Source organism: Nicotiana tabacum, chromosome 4 (assembly GCF_000715075.1).
Source record: "Nicotiana tabacum cultivar K326 chromosome 4, ASM71507v2, whole genome shotgun sequence".
NCBI lineage: Eukaryota > Viridiplantae > Streptophyta > Magnoliopsida > Solanales > Solanaceae > Nicotiana > Nicotiana tabacum.
In genome coordinates this window covers 45,326,274-45,342,138 of record NC_134083.1, presented here as the reverse complement: position 1 = coordinate 45,342,138, position 15,865 = coordinate 45,326,274, and the positions used below count along the sequence as shown (strand labels likewise).

The 15,865-nt window shown below is 37.9% G+C and overlaps 2 protein-coding genes across 5 annotated transcripts; one reads left to right on the top strand and one right to left on the bottom strand.

Moving 5' to 3' along the window:
- The first annotated feature begins 90 nt into the window (after positions 1–90).
- LOC107761555 (3-oxoacyl-[acyl-carrier-protein] reductase 4) lies at positions 91–6,807 on the top strand. Its single transcript, XM_016579780.2, has 11 exons — positions 91–410; positions 495–637; positions 853–906; positions 4,396–4,476; positions 4,571–4,616; positions 4,692–4,786; positions 4,879–4,911; positions 5,136–5,270; positions 5,429–5,522; positions 6,241–6,323; positions 6,418–6,807. Exons 1-11 carry the CDS (start codon positions 242–244, stop codon positions 6,448–6,450), a joined length of 966 nt encoding a protein of 321 aa, XP_016435266.2. The 5' UTR covers positions 91–241; the 3' UTR covers positions 6,451–6,807.
- Positions 6,751–13,920, bottom strand: LOC107761554 (transcription factor GTE10). 4 transcript variants are annotated; one of them, XM_075251765.1, is made up of 10 exons: positions 11,864–13,920; positions 11,707–11,755; positions 11,412–11,567; positions 8,520–8,587; positions 8,356–8,419; positions 8,144–8,212; positions 7,945–8,060; positions 7,773–7,839; positions 7,556–7,686; positions 6,751–7,479 (listed from the first exon to the last, which is right to left on the bottom strand). In XM_075251765.1, exons 1-10 carry the CDS (start codon positions 13,199–13,201, stop codon positions 7,207–7,209), a joined length of 2,331 nt encoding a protein of 776 aa, XP_075107866.1. In that variant the 5' UTR covers positions 13,202–13,920; the 3' UTR covers positions 6,751–7,206. The 4 variants fall into 4 exon arrangements, with proteins under 4 accessions (XP_075107866.1, XP_075107868.1, XP_075107865.1 ...); XM_075251767.1 differs by having other exon boundaries at positions 11,439–11,567; XM_075251764.1 differs by having other exon boundaries at positions 11,855–13,914.
- Positions 13,921–15,865: the final 1,945 nt, after the last annotated feature.

The following is a 15,865-nucleotide window of genomic DNA, read 5'->3' as shown; positions in this document are numbered from 1 at the left end:
TATATCCTCTGTTTTCATAATTCTGTATTCAGGTTTAACATTACAACCCGATTAAGACAAATGCATATTTAACTTAATTACTCCATTTAGAAGATCCAATTAACAAAATCCCAAAATTAGCATAGTTGGAAACAAAGGCTCTTCCCTTAATTCTGTCTAGATTTCATCGGAGCGTTGCAATTAAACGACCTTCATTGATCTCATCTCCCTTTCATTCCCACCTGGCAACTTTCTCCGTTCGATGGGTTCTCTCGCCTTCAATTCCGTCGCCGCCACCACCGCCAATTTCCGTCCGTCCGCCGCCGCACGCTCCTCCGTCCGCAGCCAACTCTCGCATCTCCGCCTTTTCCCTTCCCTATCCGCTCCCTTACAATACCGATGGTCCTCTTCCTCTTCTCCCGCCTTTTTAGGTACATCACTCCACATATTTCTGCCACATTTTACGTGTTTTATATGTGTGTTGATGGATAATGTGATCGTGATATTATAATCAGGTGTAAGAGCTGAGGTGGCGGCTACCGAGCAAGCTGGAGTTGATGGTGCCGCAAAACTGGAAGCTCCCGTCGTTGTTGTTACCGGAGCTTCTAGAGGAATCGGAAAGGCCGTTGCTTTGGCTTTGGGAAAAGCTGGTTGCAAGGTCATTATTCGTTCATTCATCCATCATGTTCCATTACTACCGCAATATTAATTTTCAGATAATTTTGCATTTATCTACTTAATCGCCTTATGAGGTTTTGGCTTACTGTCTTGTTATTGTTAGATAAATCTAGGACCCTTTGGCCTTGAAATTGCGAGTAATTTGGAAAAAATCTCTTGCGCACTCTTCCAACCCACTTGATATTTTGTTGTCAGGTCCTAGTGAATTATGCGAGATCTTCAAAGGAGGCAGAAGAAGTTTCCAAAGAGGTCTGTGTTCCTTTTTCCAGTAAAAATTAGGTGTCATTTTGTTGCTTTACTGCAAATTTGGTATGATATGAGTTGAGCGTGAATCACGAAGTGATATTCATATAGCAGACCCATCACCTCAACTTGTTTGGGATTGAGGCATACTTGTTGTTGTACTAACAAACAACAACAACAAACCCAGTATAATCCCACAAGATAGTTGTTGTTGTACTAAATCCCTCCAATTCCAAGTGATATATTTGTCTTTTGTGGTTGAAAGTTGAGGCCATGGAACTGTATGTCTGACTTCAGAATGATGTTTGGAAGTGTATTTCTACACTTCTTTCACCATCCTGAGTGCTCAATGGTCCATATTGGGGTGGTCACTTCTTTTTCTTTTTCTTTTTTGTTTCTTTTGGGGAAAATATGAGTTGACAGACCACAGCAAGCAACTTTCATCCACTAACTACACTAACGCAAAATTCAAATTTATAAGTTGGATCTCTTTCTTTAAGATCTGAAACCCTCTTCTCCTAGCTGTTGGCCTTCTTGTTTGTCTTCTACATTCGTAGACCTGAAGTGAAATATGAATCTCCAAGTCGTTGGAGGAATTTCTGCATGTTGGGTCAGTATCAAATCTTAAAAAGCTGGACTCTATCACTCGACCTATACTGTGAGGCATGAAAGATAATACTCCAACAACACCATAAAGTGGGAAAGCATGACTCAAAACACCATAAAGTTGGAATGCATGTGGGATCTAGTTTTCGAAGCATTTCTGGCGGATGACTTAGAAATAGTACTAACATTAGCAGTGCATAAAATAGAAAATACGGTGTATCTTTACAGAAAGCTTACAGTTATTTATTGTTCTTCTATTTTTGATAACTCTTATATCGTTTCAAGTAATTCGCTTTAGATGGTAATAAAAAATATTTACAACTGTTTATATATGCTGCACTTGGTCTCCTACCAACTCTTAAGCTCTTCTCCCTGCCTTGAAGCATCCTCTTGGTCTTTCCTTTCCATACAGTTCAAAAAAGGTGACTAGCTTTCCATGCTACTTTCATCTTGGTTTATGTTGCTCGGACTCTCTGAAAATGTCGCCGGATCCTCCAAAAGTAGTGTATTTTTGGAGGATCCGACACGGGTACGGCAGCATTTTGGAGAGTCCACGCAATATAGAATTCTTGGTCCCAAGGTTCCTTACTTCTAGCTTACTATAATCTCTAGCATTCTCTTTGAAAATGCCTAATAGATGACAAATGAGGATAACATTGCCCAAAACTGTGAAGTTGCTCTACAATGTAATGCCATTGATCTTCATCTTTCCCTCTCATCTTTGATTCTCTGAAAAAAGGAGTTCTGCTTAATAGTGGTCGTCAATTCTCCATCTTAGAGTACAACTTCTGGTAGTAGTAGGTTATGTCTTCTCTAATCCGCTTTGCCTGAAAGTTCTGACCATCCGTTGATTCTTTTTTATGTAGTTGTATCTCCTGTAAATATTGGCCGTTATTATCTCCTTTCTTAGCCAGGTGCTTGTATTTTATCTCTGAATCCCTTCTTGTGCCACAAGCAACCTTCCCAGCTGACCTTTTAATTATTCTCTTTGAATTTCATCGGCTTTCAATATAGTTTTGTTGATATCTTTTTTTGAGAATGGTAACATACTATATAATTGTAGCACAAAAGGCTGTGCTAAGGCCATATATACAGATATCAAAAAGAACAAAAACCAGGGCTATCTTCTATCTCCTACTATGGTGATCCTATGATATCTATCATTGAATCTACATCATGTACAAAATCTTCCTTACACCAGAAGTGAAACAAAAAAAGACAGTTCATCTTGATCTTCTCTAAGGAGTTGCTGTTTCTTCAAAACATCTACTGTTTCTTTCCGTCCAAATGGTCCACCATATACACCCAGGGATAGTCTTCCACCACTTTTTTTGTTTGATCAGGTCTCCAGAGAAATTCCAGCAAGCAAAGTAGCTCCACTTTGCTCCTGGGCAGGGCCCATGACAGTCCTTTCATACTGAAAAATAGGTGTTCTAGAGCTCTAGCAAACTGACAGTTAAAGAATAAATGGCTACTGCTTTCAGCCTCATTTCCACATAGATGGCACCTTGAACACAATGGCATACCTCTTCTCATCAGATTGTCTTGTGTTAGACAAGCATCCCTGGCTGCTAACCATACAAAACAGGCTACTTTAGTTGGTAAGCTTGCCATATTATTTTCTAACTCCACAGCTGAGTTTGCTGACCCTGGTTGAGCAGTTTGTATGCTGAGTTCACTACAAAAGATCCATTACTATGCCTTGTCCATTTAACCCTATCCTCCTCCGCTGTAGTCCCCTTGTACTGATCAAGAGCATTCAGAACTTCAGTGAATCTAGGCAGTTCCCAGTCATTTAGCTCTCTTCTAAAGTTAAAAATCCATCCCTGTTGGTCCCAACTGTCTTCCACTGTGACTTCAGGATTCAGACTCAAATCCTTCAAGCCGGTGAAAAGGTCTTTCAGAGGTCCATGTCCTAGCCAACTTTTGTGCATTAAAATTAGGTAACAGTTTCATTTAAATTATTTTCTGGTGTGTGGCAACTTTTGTGCTGTTTTCCTGCCAACAACTGAAAATGATGCCATATGTCACTTAGAATTACTGGAGATTTGTTAGGTTTAAAATGATTGAGCTCCACTCAGATTTGGGTCCTTACAAACCAAGCTGTTGCTCCTTGTATTTCACCTCCACAATTATTATATATAATCATGATAGGTATTGTAGCAAGTAAACATCAGTTTGCTAGAAATCAGAAAACCAGAGTAGTAATACCTCTGAAATTGCAGAAATTTAAGTAGGAAATTCTTGTTTGGACTTTAATAGGACCTGTGGCAAATACATCATATATACTTGGATGCCTTAAAGGATACTCTCAGTTCTACATCTTCTGAAGGGGAGAGCAAGGTCTCCTATAACTTCAGACACTGGTAAGCCATGGACAAAGTGGTTCTGCTCTCTGTATTTTAGATAAAATTCAGAATTGTTCTGATGAGAAAATAGCTAGCAATTAATCTGATGAGTTCATATACTGAAACCCAATAGTGCTGTTAGTATACCTTTTTGGAGCACTTGTACTGATTACTCTCTTTTTCACGAAATGCTGAGTAGTCTTGACAACCAAAGTCATATGGAGATATCTCGTGCCAGTTAGGTCATGATACTTGCTTTGTTTAATTTGTACTACCAGAAGGTTGGTTGTTCTTGTATTTAGTAGCTGATGCTATCAAATATTTCAAGACTAAGTTTTTATTTTGCGCGTAATGGTAGTAATGGTTAAATACTTGTTTGATGAATGATTTCCAATTCTTTTGTTAAGTGCTATGTAGAATGTTAACACTACCTGAAGGAGTACTTGTTTCAACTAGCAATCTGATAACAGCGATAAGGTTCATCTGTAGGCCGTTTTACATCTTCCCCAAAATTAATTTTAATTTCCTTTCTTGTTGGCAGATTGAATCATGTGGTGGCCAAGCGATGACTTTTGGTGGTGATGTTTCAAAAGAAGAAGATGTAGAATCGATGATGAAAACCGTAAACAAACTCCTTTCCTGGTGAAACTAGTTTTATATGTATCTTACTGCAGTTGTTTCTGGATAATTTCACCTTGTAAGGATCATGCATGCAGGTGGTTGATCGATGGGGAACAGTCGATATCTTAATAAATAATGCAGGTTCACAAAAGTCATACTGTCTTGAGTTAGTTTATTAGAATGACCTCTCAGTAATTGTCTTGTTCTTCTTTCCAGGTATAACGCGTGATACGTTGTTGATGAGAATGAAGAAATCTCAGTGGCAGGAGGTTATCGACTTGAATCTTACTGGAGTGTTCCTCTGCACGCAGGTCTATACAGTTGCGGAGTTTTTAATTCGACTTGAACCTGAGTCTTTTTCAAAGAAGACATTTTTTATGAGAGATCTTTTTCCTTGTTGCAGGCTGCCGCTAAAATTATGATGAAGAAGAAAAGGGTAAATTATTTGCGCCTTCCCTATTGCAATTCATGGAAAAATGATATAGTCTGGCAAGGTTAAAGTTTTAGCTAATTGCTGCATAAATTACCAACCCACTGTTTGATTTGTGCCTTTCAGTCAATTTGAAGCTGTATTTATTCATACAAATCATCAAAGCATTCTTTTATATTGTTCCATATACTCCAGAATTTTATCTAGAAGCCTTCTCTAAATTTTTGTAGGGGAGAATAGTCAACATATCCTCTGTTGTTGGTTTAGTTGGCAATGCTGGGCAAGCCAACTATAGTGCAGCAAAAGCAGGAGTGATTGGATTAACTAAAAGTGTCGCAAAAGAATACGCCAGCAGGAATATAACTGTAAGTGCTCCTTAATCCGACTGATTATTTACTCCTGTTAGTATTTTCTCTTAATATAAGCAACCTTGAGACATTGGAATGTCAACTAGAAAGGAATTAGTTCTTTTCTACAAGGACAAGCTACTGACTATTTAACCACAATCTTTGTTTTTCATCAGGTTAATGCTGTGGCTCCTGGATTCATTGCATCAGATATGACTTCTAAGCTAAGTGATGACATTGAGAAGAAAATTTTGGCTAGCGTTCCCTTAGGTAAGGGCTAATCTCCTTAAGACTATGATTGACAACTGTTTGATGCGCAGGACTGTTTGATGCGACACTGTCCTGCACATCAAATATGGAAACATATAGAAATTGACTTCTTAGACAACTGATTAAGTGGCTGCTGTGCGAGTGTTTGGAGATTTTTTGAAATGTTTGCGAAAATTATTCAAACATATTTTTTGTAATAAGCTCTTGCAAGTTGAGAAACTCAAAAAAGGGTGTTTTTCAACTTGCATTAGGGTAGGTTGTCTACCTTACATCCCTTGGGGTGCGGCCCTTCCTCGGACCCTGCGTGAATGTAGGATGCCTTGTGCACCGGGCTGCCTCCCTTTTTCCATTGTTCATTGTTTAAATAAGAAAAGTATTATCTCACCGTTTATTTATAGGAATCTGTCAGTAAAACAACTCTGGAGTACTTTAAAATTATTGGTATTTTGTTTGTTGGAAGGCTGGGACATAATTGAATAACACTCATGGATCAAGATATTCAATTGATCAGATAAGTTTCTGAGTAAAGAGATTGTGTTGTGATGCATAAATCTGCTCGTTTTGGTGTGAGGTTTGGAAGTGTCACTACGAGTATTTTTTTTCTGTATTCAGTATGAAAGTTAATGATATTTCACTTCTGATTGACTATGATCAGTAAGATCAACAATATCAGTAATTTGTTTTTTTAAACTACTAACAAATTTTGTTGCAATGACAGGAAGATATGGTCAACCAGAAGAAGTTGCTGGATTGGTGGAATTCCTTGCACTCAGTCCTGCAGCCAGCTATATTACTGGACAGGTATTAAAATCATATCTCACTCTATCCTCGCTTTACTAAATATATTTTTTTCTCGTTGACACAATATTTATAATAGCGTTTATTGTCCTTGCAGGTTCTTACTATTGATGGTGGAATGGTTATGTAGAAATTTTCAGCTTCCCCGTTGTCTCCTTGTCGTGGGTGTGATTAAAAGGTTGATTGATTATGCCATGCTGTAGGTATCGGTCACTCCGTCCTATCGAGAAGGGTAGACTCAGTAGTAATATCATAGGAGCAGACGGCTTCCTTTTTTCTTCCTCTTTTTTGAGTTCACTTTTCTGGTTTAGCTTGTTAGCTTTTCCCCAACTGGGGGATAAAATTTTGTAAAGAGTTGGCAGGCTTTTCCCGTTATTTTTGTCGAACTGTTGCAGAAGCAAAAATTGGGTCTTGGATTGGACGTTAGATATGTTCCGCACCATTTGTTGTTTGACTTTATTAACAAAACGTGAAATTTTTGGACGGAAAAGCCAAGGAATCCTTTCAACAACATTTTTCTTTTACTTATCGCTGCAATCTAGTACTAAACTATGTAATCATGCATCTGCCTAGCACTAGCCACCCCCTAGTACTTTCACTGGACATATAACCAACTCACGCCATTCCAACTTCTACACGAGCAAAAGAATCTGGAATATAAATATAAGATGGCTGGCTATATTGGCCAGACCCCACAACCAAGTCTTCTGAAGAAGCATCCAAACTGGCATCAATTACAGGGAGACCCAAAGTCAATAAAAGCTCATGCTTCTCATTTGTGGACTCCCAACCCTATTTCTTCCAGTTATACCAAATCACCACGCAAGGATTCAAAAGAAAATCACCCGCTCCAACTTGTCGATTGGCTAAAGTATTAAAGGCGACATTAATCAATCTCTCCTTCCTCCGGATCATTCGATACGGCAGGAACGCTATGTGGTTCAGTTTCTTCTTCCTCCTCGTCATCCTTTATATATAATCCTAGTTGCTCCAACGGATTACTATTTGCCTTAAATTTGAAACTGCCAAGAACATTCTCAGAATGACCAGGACTCGTTTCCTCAATGAAGCTCTCTAACTGTTCATCTGGAGCAGCTTTAAACAATTCCAGATCCTCCAAAAATCGACTGTTCTCATTGATTTCAACAGTCTTCTCCATCTGCGAACATGTGATTTATGAGTTAAACAGTGACAGTAAAAGATGATCCCGATGAATCCACCTCATCTGTCTTTACCTTCTGGAGTGCCTGACGGGCAGCTTCTCTTTCAAGTTCTCGTTTCCTTTTGGCTTCTGCAGCAGCTTCTGCATCGGCTCTTCTACGAGCCTCTTCGGCAGCCTTAGCTTCCGCTTGTAAGCGAGCTTTCTCTGAATAAGCAGATAAAAAAATAAAGCGGTGGTTTCAGAGATGTCATCGTGGAATTCCGTGCATGCTAACAACAAAAAAAACAAACCTTCACGCCTTCGCCTTTCAAATTCCTCTCTCTCAAGCTTTAGCCTTTCAGGGTCCCGCACTTCACCCTAAAATCATAAAAACATTCTTTAGCTAAACAATAGGACACCCTGGATGAATGGAACTAAAGAATCTAACTTAACACAGGCAACAGCAAGTAAAGTTTGACAGACCTTTTCAAGGCTCTTCTCCTGAGCTTTTAGTATGATATCCGCAAACCGACCTCTTAACAAAGCTGCGCGGTAAAGCTTCTCAGGAGAGACTTGCCTCTCAGGTTCAGCACTCTCCTCTAAAAGGTTACAGCACAGGATGTGTGAGATGATGCTGCAAAACTAGTACCAGACATTTTCTTCATCTATTACCATTGCTTACCCTCTCGATGATCATCGGGCTCAGCAGAAATGGACTTTTTCTCGGAAGTCAGCAGGTCAGCCAGGGAATCTGTATGACACAAACATAAACACAAACACTATCAGCACACATACTGACCAAATATAGCTATCAAAATCTTCCCACTACCCACAGATTTAAAGAAAAAAAAGCAGCTATGACAATCATGATATTTGATTCCACAGGTTGACAACCTCTAGTCTCTGGAAGATCAAGCTCATCTTCCTGCTCGGTTCTCCTCCATGAAGCCGCTGTTGCCTGCGGAAGAACAAAACGAATTTAGAAGGCAATAGAAGGCATAATAATTATCAGATAAGAGAACCACATAAATTATAAAATTAGGCTACAATATTCACACCTTCTGAACAGTTTTAGGAACTGAATCTTTACCAGCATCCGATTCATCACCAGATGAGCTTCCGGAATCTGTACCAAAGAAAGACAAATGGTAACAGTTTTAGGAAGTAACGATACATAGCGCCTTAAGTTCACAGTAAATATGGCAGTCAAGACAATACTAACATTCCAACAGTCCAGACTTCATATAAAAGCAAAACCATTCCAGACAAATAAGAACTGTTGAACCTTCTAACATGCACTTTGAAAGGCATCTATGGCTATTCGAACTAATTCTCTCCATTAATACGGAGTGTAAACAATCTAACCCGTTGCTGGACAAAGTAACTCTTTTTTCTTGGGGGGTGGGGGGTGGGGTGGAGGGGGGATTAAGTGAATCTTAGACAAGTACACATCTGATTTTTTTAATACTTTGGCTATATCCTCCCAAATAAGAGAAAAATGAGAAAAAACAAGCAAATGACGGGCATCACAATCTCTATTCAAATATATTTCTGAAATCTATTTGGCAAAAGGACATTAACCAATAGGATTAGAATATGATAAGAGGTATGGTCCAGGCACATACACATTTGAGCATATAACAAAATTTGTCACCATAGGAAGTTCACACAATAATTCAGAATAGAAGATTTAGAAACAAAGTTTAGAATCTAAAGGCCATAGCAAATAAAGCATGATTTCGTTTTGAAAGACAAATACACTTCAATTTCAAGCTCTTCAGCCAAAAAATCACACTCACTACTATCTCTTTATACATCTACCTCTGCCAACTTGTGCAACAATAAATTTTGATGACAGAAGGCAATCAAGCATCAAACTTCTAATTAACACTTTATATTCATAGTAATTGAAAGTTCAAATAGTTACCGCAGATAACTACGTAATACTGTCAAGACTCATTGTCATTCATATAGCATGCTAAAGAGCTCTAACTTACTTAAACGTCAAACTTATAGTTATATCTGGTTCAGCCAATTTTATACAACAGGGAGACACCACACCACACTCTCACGCCCAAGCTCAAAAAAAGGGAGATGAAACCCAAGAGAACATACCATATCAAAGTAATATCAAGTTAAGAATTTTTCATTACCTACATTACCTAGCTAGCCTGCAGGACAAATTCCCAAGGACTTTCTATTACCTAGCCAGAAGAAATACTACATTTTCACTGGCCTACTGACTTATCATGACAGCAGCAAGGTGCTTCAGTGTCAAAATGTCAAAGTACTAATGCCAAGTTTTATTTCTTATTCACAAAAAGGTTCGGCAGCATGAAAGAGCAAGGGGGAGCAGAAAGCTTCTAAGCTTCACATGGGAATGACTCAAGTGGTAGAGGTTCAAAGCAAGATGTTTCTTTAATCAAGAAAAAGAAAAACTGCTGAGCAAGATGTAAAATAAACTTCTTTGTAGAAGTTGATTTCTCAAATAGAAAGAGCAATCCAGTTATTTCTCTCAATGTTTATGTTTATCTTCTTTCTTATTTGTATTACACTTTGACACCTTTCTTAAATTATAATTCAGAATAGTGAAACATCCTACCATAGATATGTCATTTCTACAAGATGCTGCTACTATAAGCATAAAGTGATACCTTTTGAGTAAAGTCAATATAAACATGCATTTGATGAGTAGTATTTAACATAAAATTAACACCCTATTCCGTAGGTCATTCATTTATGCACCAAAAGTTTCTGTCATTGCACCAGTCCATTCTTGAACTCCTCTGATTTCCTTCTGACATTTTACGCCTCCTATTCCCACAATTAGTTTGATCTCGTAAATTATCACCATATTTACATTAAACATAAAAAACACCTCCATCTTGGATATAAGAATATCCCAGCCACATCAACCTTCTGATACCCTCTTTTCCTCATGACAAAGAGAAGCGCAAATTTTAAATGGTATGCACTAGAAACTCATGGTGGCAAAGACAAGAAGTCTGGAAAAAGTTCGAAAGCCGCCAATGTCATATTTTACTGAAAACGAAAAACAAGCAGGATGCAGTAGACCTCTCCTCGTGCTTAAACTGGAGCATGGTAGCCTCTAATAGTTTGGTTCTTGTGACAAGATTTCTAGAAATAGTTCCGAAACGTGTGTAGAAATGTCAAAGAGAGGGAGAACGGTAGCAGTGTACATATGGAGGCAATGGTAGGTTTGATGATGGAGGGAGAACAGGACAGGATCTTTTTTTTGGCTGCTCGCACTACCCTCCCCAGACCCCACCTTGTGGGATTACACTAGGTTTGTTGTTGTTGTTGCTAGCACAATTCTATGCACAAACACTTCAGACTCTAGGCATCGAGAAATTACTCAAGATATCAGCATTTACAAATTAAGGTGGGAGGCAATTGTAAGAAATACAGTGGTTGTAGATTCTATCATCAAACCAATTAGAAAAACAGGGGCATACAGGTCATAGAAAGAATGAGCAACAATATAAACAAACATCCTCTCTTATTTTTTCCTTTTGATAACCAAGAAATCCCCAACGGTCATGTGGCACACAATTTCAGAACTCAGTGGATAACGGGCCTTCCCCTCTACCCTTCTCCACCCCATCCTCTGGTTAACATACGGAAACCAGCTAAAAAGATCTAAATATCAAACCCCTAGACCGACCCATGGATGAAACTCTAGTGGAATAAATGAATAAATTAGTGGATATCAAATATGTAACGCATGCAGACTTTTCCTGAAAATGCAAAAACAAGTCAAAATAAAGGTCATAACTGAAGTACTTCTCTTATCGGGTGTCCCATTATGGGACGAGACAGTGAGCATGCATGGATAAAAGGAACAACTTCTTATTATTTACAATGAACAAAATTAGTAATAAACATGCAAAAAGGTCACAAGTTAGGAAAACGTTCTTAATAGCACGAACCACAAGATGAAGAGTCAGAATCACTACTCGAACTACTTGAACTACTGCATTTATTGCTCCTGCGAGCTCTATCCTTCTCAATCTCCACAGGTGGGAAGCTTGAAGCAGGTGGATCATTCCCACCAATATCCACTTCCTCATCTGCCGGATCATTTCCTGTATAAAGAACGAAAACACAAAAAAGGGAAAACGGAAGAAAAAAAGAAAGACCAAAGGATCAGAAACCAGAAACTCTGGCAAACATACTATATCAACTGAAAAGCTCAAATTCTTCACATCTACGGATTAAACTCACCTTTGCACGGTTGCATGGATGAATTGCTGAATCCAGACTCATCGTGAAGCTGCAGAACAACAAAAAATATGACATTATAATTTGCACACAAGGAGGATTTACTACTGTAATGTAGCATATGAAGTAACACATTAGGTATCCACATAACTGTATTTACCTCCATCTCACAGGGTTCACCTTTTGCCTGCTTTTTCTGTTTTTCCAGTAGATACTCATCCAAAAGCTTCCGTAGCTCGTACAAGATATCATCATTAAGAGCATCAAGATCAATCTCGATCTCGTCTTCACTGACTTGACTTCCATTGAAGCTTTTTTCTCTCAAGAAATCAATTATATTTTCAGGTAATTCAGCCAGTAAAGCTTCAATCTCGGCAGTGAGTTTATGCTTATCAGCATCACTCATGACTCGCTTTACGGGCTCTGGTGTAACCTTGTTGTCCAGCGGAGCAACTTTCTTTTTCTTTGAAGGCGGCATTGCTAGAGGAGTATCAGTTTCAGTTTCTAGGATAACACTCGACTTAGAAGGTAAAGGTTCCTCTTCTATTATAGGAATCTTCTTTTCTAAGGGTTTCCATCTAACCTCGAAAAATTTACTAAGTGTTTGAGCCATGAAATGAACATCATTTCCTGGCGGATTATATGTCATTGCATTTTTAAAAGTGAGCCTCACATCTGCGGCAAACTGTAAAGGGCTCAAATATTCTCCGGAATGTAACTTTGATTTGACGGTCCCTAGGTCCATTGGTTGCTTAATAACAGTGAAATAGTCAGGGATTTTTAACTTTACGACATCAACTGGAGTATTAAAGACCCAACCATGCTGATGTGACATCAGTCGGTTTAGCAGTGTCTCACACTGTTTCATCAACATGACAGTGCTGGTATCTGAAGGGACGGCCGTTTTCATTGGCTTAGGCCGCTTAGCTCCTGATCCTTTAGTAAGAGGTCCATTTCTTCCCAGCGCAGCCTTTTTCTTCCCAGGAGGCACCACTGCTTCAGTCAGATACTTCTGAGATATCTCCGATCCTGACCTCCTCTGCCCATCGGTGCAATTCTGAATATCGCTAGCAGGTGAATGAACTGAAATATTAGAGTCGACAGAAGCAATCTTCTTCTGCAGTGCCCTGATTTGTTCAAGTTCATTCCTCAACCTAATTCCCAAACCTCTTCTCTCAGAACGTGACATCTTGGACAATGACATTACTTGAATAGGTACACCAAATCGATCATAACCATCAGCATTCAAACAAAAGGATTTCCTTTTAGGTGCACAAGAGTCTTCCGAAGCAGTCCTTTCAGTATCAACCCGTCCTGAGCTCCCAAAACCCTCCGATTCTGCCATTGTCTCAACAGCATTGCAAAAATCTGGCACAATCCTAGAAGCGTAACCCTTAAAAACCTTGCGAGATTTTCCCATCATATCACCTGAATCCTTTTTAAACAACTTCTTGGATTCTCTCTGCCCAATGTAATCTATTGGAACAGTAGGTGCCATGTGGATAACCCCCCAAGTCTGCACATATCAACTATTTCTTCTCAACATTTTGATCCCCTCAAATTACACACAAACACGCAAAGTCGACAATTATGTAAGATATCAATAGCATTGGTATATGACAACTTTCACCATTTCGCGCAATGCAGAGTTCAATTAATTCGTCGTTTTCCCCTTTGTTCAAGATCCAGGTTTAAGACTTGCCTTGTGATAGCTCAGAATATATTCACATTCATTTCCTGTATAGTAACTCAATCACAGAATTCTGATTTATTCTGGGTTATGAAATTAACGAATTGGGAATAAATAAAAGAATAACAGATTTAGAAAAACCCTAACCTCAAATCAAATTCCCTTCATTCAGAGACAACCCCTAAAGAAAAAGATCCTAACTTTTAATTAAAGCCCTAATTTTTTTAAACTAAAAGGATAAATTAAGACAACCCAAGAAGAATCCAATTGAAAACCTGGATCTCCGCAGATAAAGGCCTGAGATCTTATCGGTTCGGGTCGACCCACCAACCCTAATCAAGGACCAAACCCTAGAAGGTAAAACCCTTCTATGCTTACGCTTGTGAGTTGCGAAATAAATATATAAAGGCACACAAGATTTGGAAAAGAGGAAAAGCTAACGCTAGAGAGAGAGAGGAAATGAAATATATAAAGAGAGAGAGAAAGAGAGAAAGAGAGAAAGAGAGTACTTACGAGATTGTCTTGTTGGGTCTCTTGATGCCACCCCTCTACTTAAAGGTAGTAATTTGCAGCCCACCCTAGCCCGCCGCTCGTTAACTAATCTAAACCGTCTGTTTTTCCTGTTTATTTGATCGGACGGTTTTTCTTAATTTTCTATACAGACCGTCAGATTCAGACTCGCGGCTATGATTGTTATTGGCCACTCTTTTCAGATCTGTCAAATTGTTTTCCAGTTGGGTTAATATATCAATCTTACGCGGCAATCATTCATTTAAGAGGTACTCTATATTTCACGCGCGCCGAAGGAAAATGTGTTACACTTGTAATAGCATTTGTTTGGTTATTAAGGATCAATATAGTTTAGGCAAAACCAAAATTAAATTTTCGAATTTAATTTTTATATATTTTGGTTTTCAGTTTGGATTTTCGAATATCCATCCGAAACTTGTATATCTTATATTTAGATCAACACATTAGACATTAGTCCATATACCTTGTATTAAGTGTAATACCCTACAACTTTTTAGATTTTATTTATGTCCATAATACTCCCTCCGTTCCAGTTTATGTGAACCTATTTCTTTTTTGGTCCGTTCAAAAAAGAATGACCCTTTTCTAAATTTGGAAATAATTTAACTTAAGTTTTCAATTCTACCCTTAATGAGAAACTTTTATAACCACATAAATATTTTGGACCCCTTTTTGATTTGTTTATGACCACAAATTCTAAAAGTCTTCATTTTTTTCCTTAAACTCCGTGCCCAGTCAAACAGATTCACATAAATTAGAACGGAGGGAGTACTTTTTAGTTACACATATTTTTACTATGTTTGGACATGTTAATTCTCAAGCCCTTATTTGTTGCTAGGAATTTCACTTATAATTATTTCATTGTTTGCATAAATACTTATTTGAATGATTGTAGTGAATTGTATTATGTAGGAAATCTTACATTAATATTTAATTTAGATGTTAACTTTTGTAAAAAGAAGAAGAAGAAGAAGCAGCAGCAGCTCAACTTATATACTTAAAATTGAAAACTCAAAATAACAAAATGATTAATCCGAAATTGAATTTGAAAAAATCGATCATTCCAAGTTTTTTTGGATTGGATTTGAATTTTATAAATTCAAAAATCCAATACGATATTTTCATATCCAACCTGAACTATCATAATGCCCGTACCTAGTAATAAATTTTAAATTTGTGACTTTAAATATATAATAATATTTATATTGTCATAAAAAATTCATTAAGGACAGAATGAAAAAAATGAAATTAATTTTTTTAAATCAAAAAATCTATCATTCTTTTTTAAATACATAAAAAAAATATAGTATCACATAAATGGAAACACAAGAAATGGATGAAACTAAATTTCATTAAGGATAGAATGAAAAATATGAAATTAATTTATTCAAATCGAAAAATACATATTTTTAAGAAATGGATGAAACTCGCGAGTTTACAATTGAGTTTTTGTCAGCGAGTTGTTGCCACTTCATGCTTGAGAAGAGGGGTTTGGCCGTTGGCGTGAATGTGAACGCCGTACAATTTCGGAGGCTGGTAGATATTTGACCATTAACCGCCATGTGACGCTGCAAGTGGGTCCAATGTAAGTAGCCACGTGCGCCAATTTTTACTAAAACCCACTTACTGTTTGTGAATTCCGCCGCCAGCATTTGTCTTGGACTTTTTATGTTCAAATTAAGGTTTGTTCAATTGAGGAAAAGTACATTATGGGCCGGGCCTCGAATGTTTCTATTCTTGTAAACAAACGTTTTCCAGACCCAATCTATGAACGAATTAGTGATGTAGTTGCTTGTGCGTGTAAAGTGTAAATTGTTTACCCGTAAAACGGTACAGTTAAATTTGTTATGTGGTTTATACAAGCGAACTGATTTGATCCAAAATGATAAACAAATTGGATTAAAAATAAGACTTAGCGTTGAAATCAAAGGGAATGGCAGG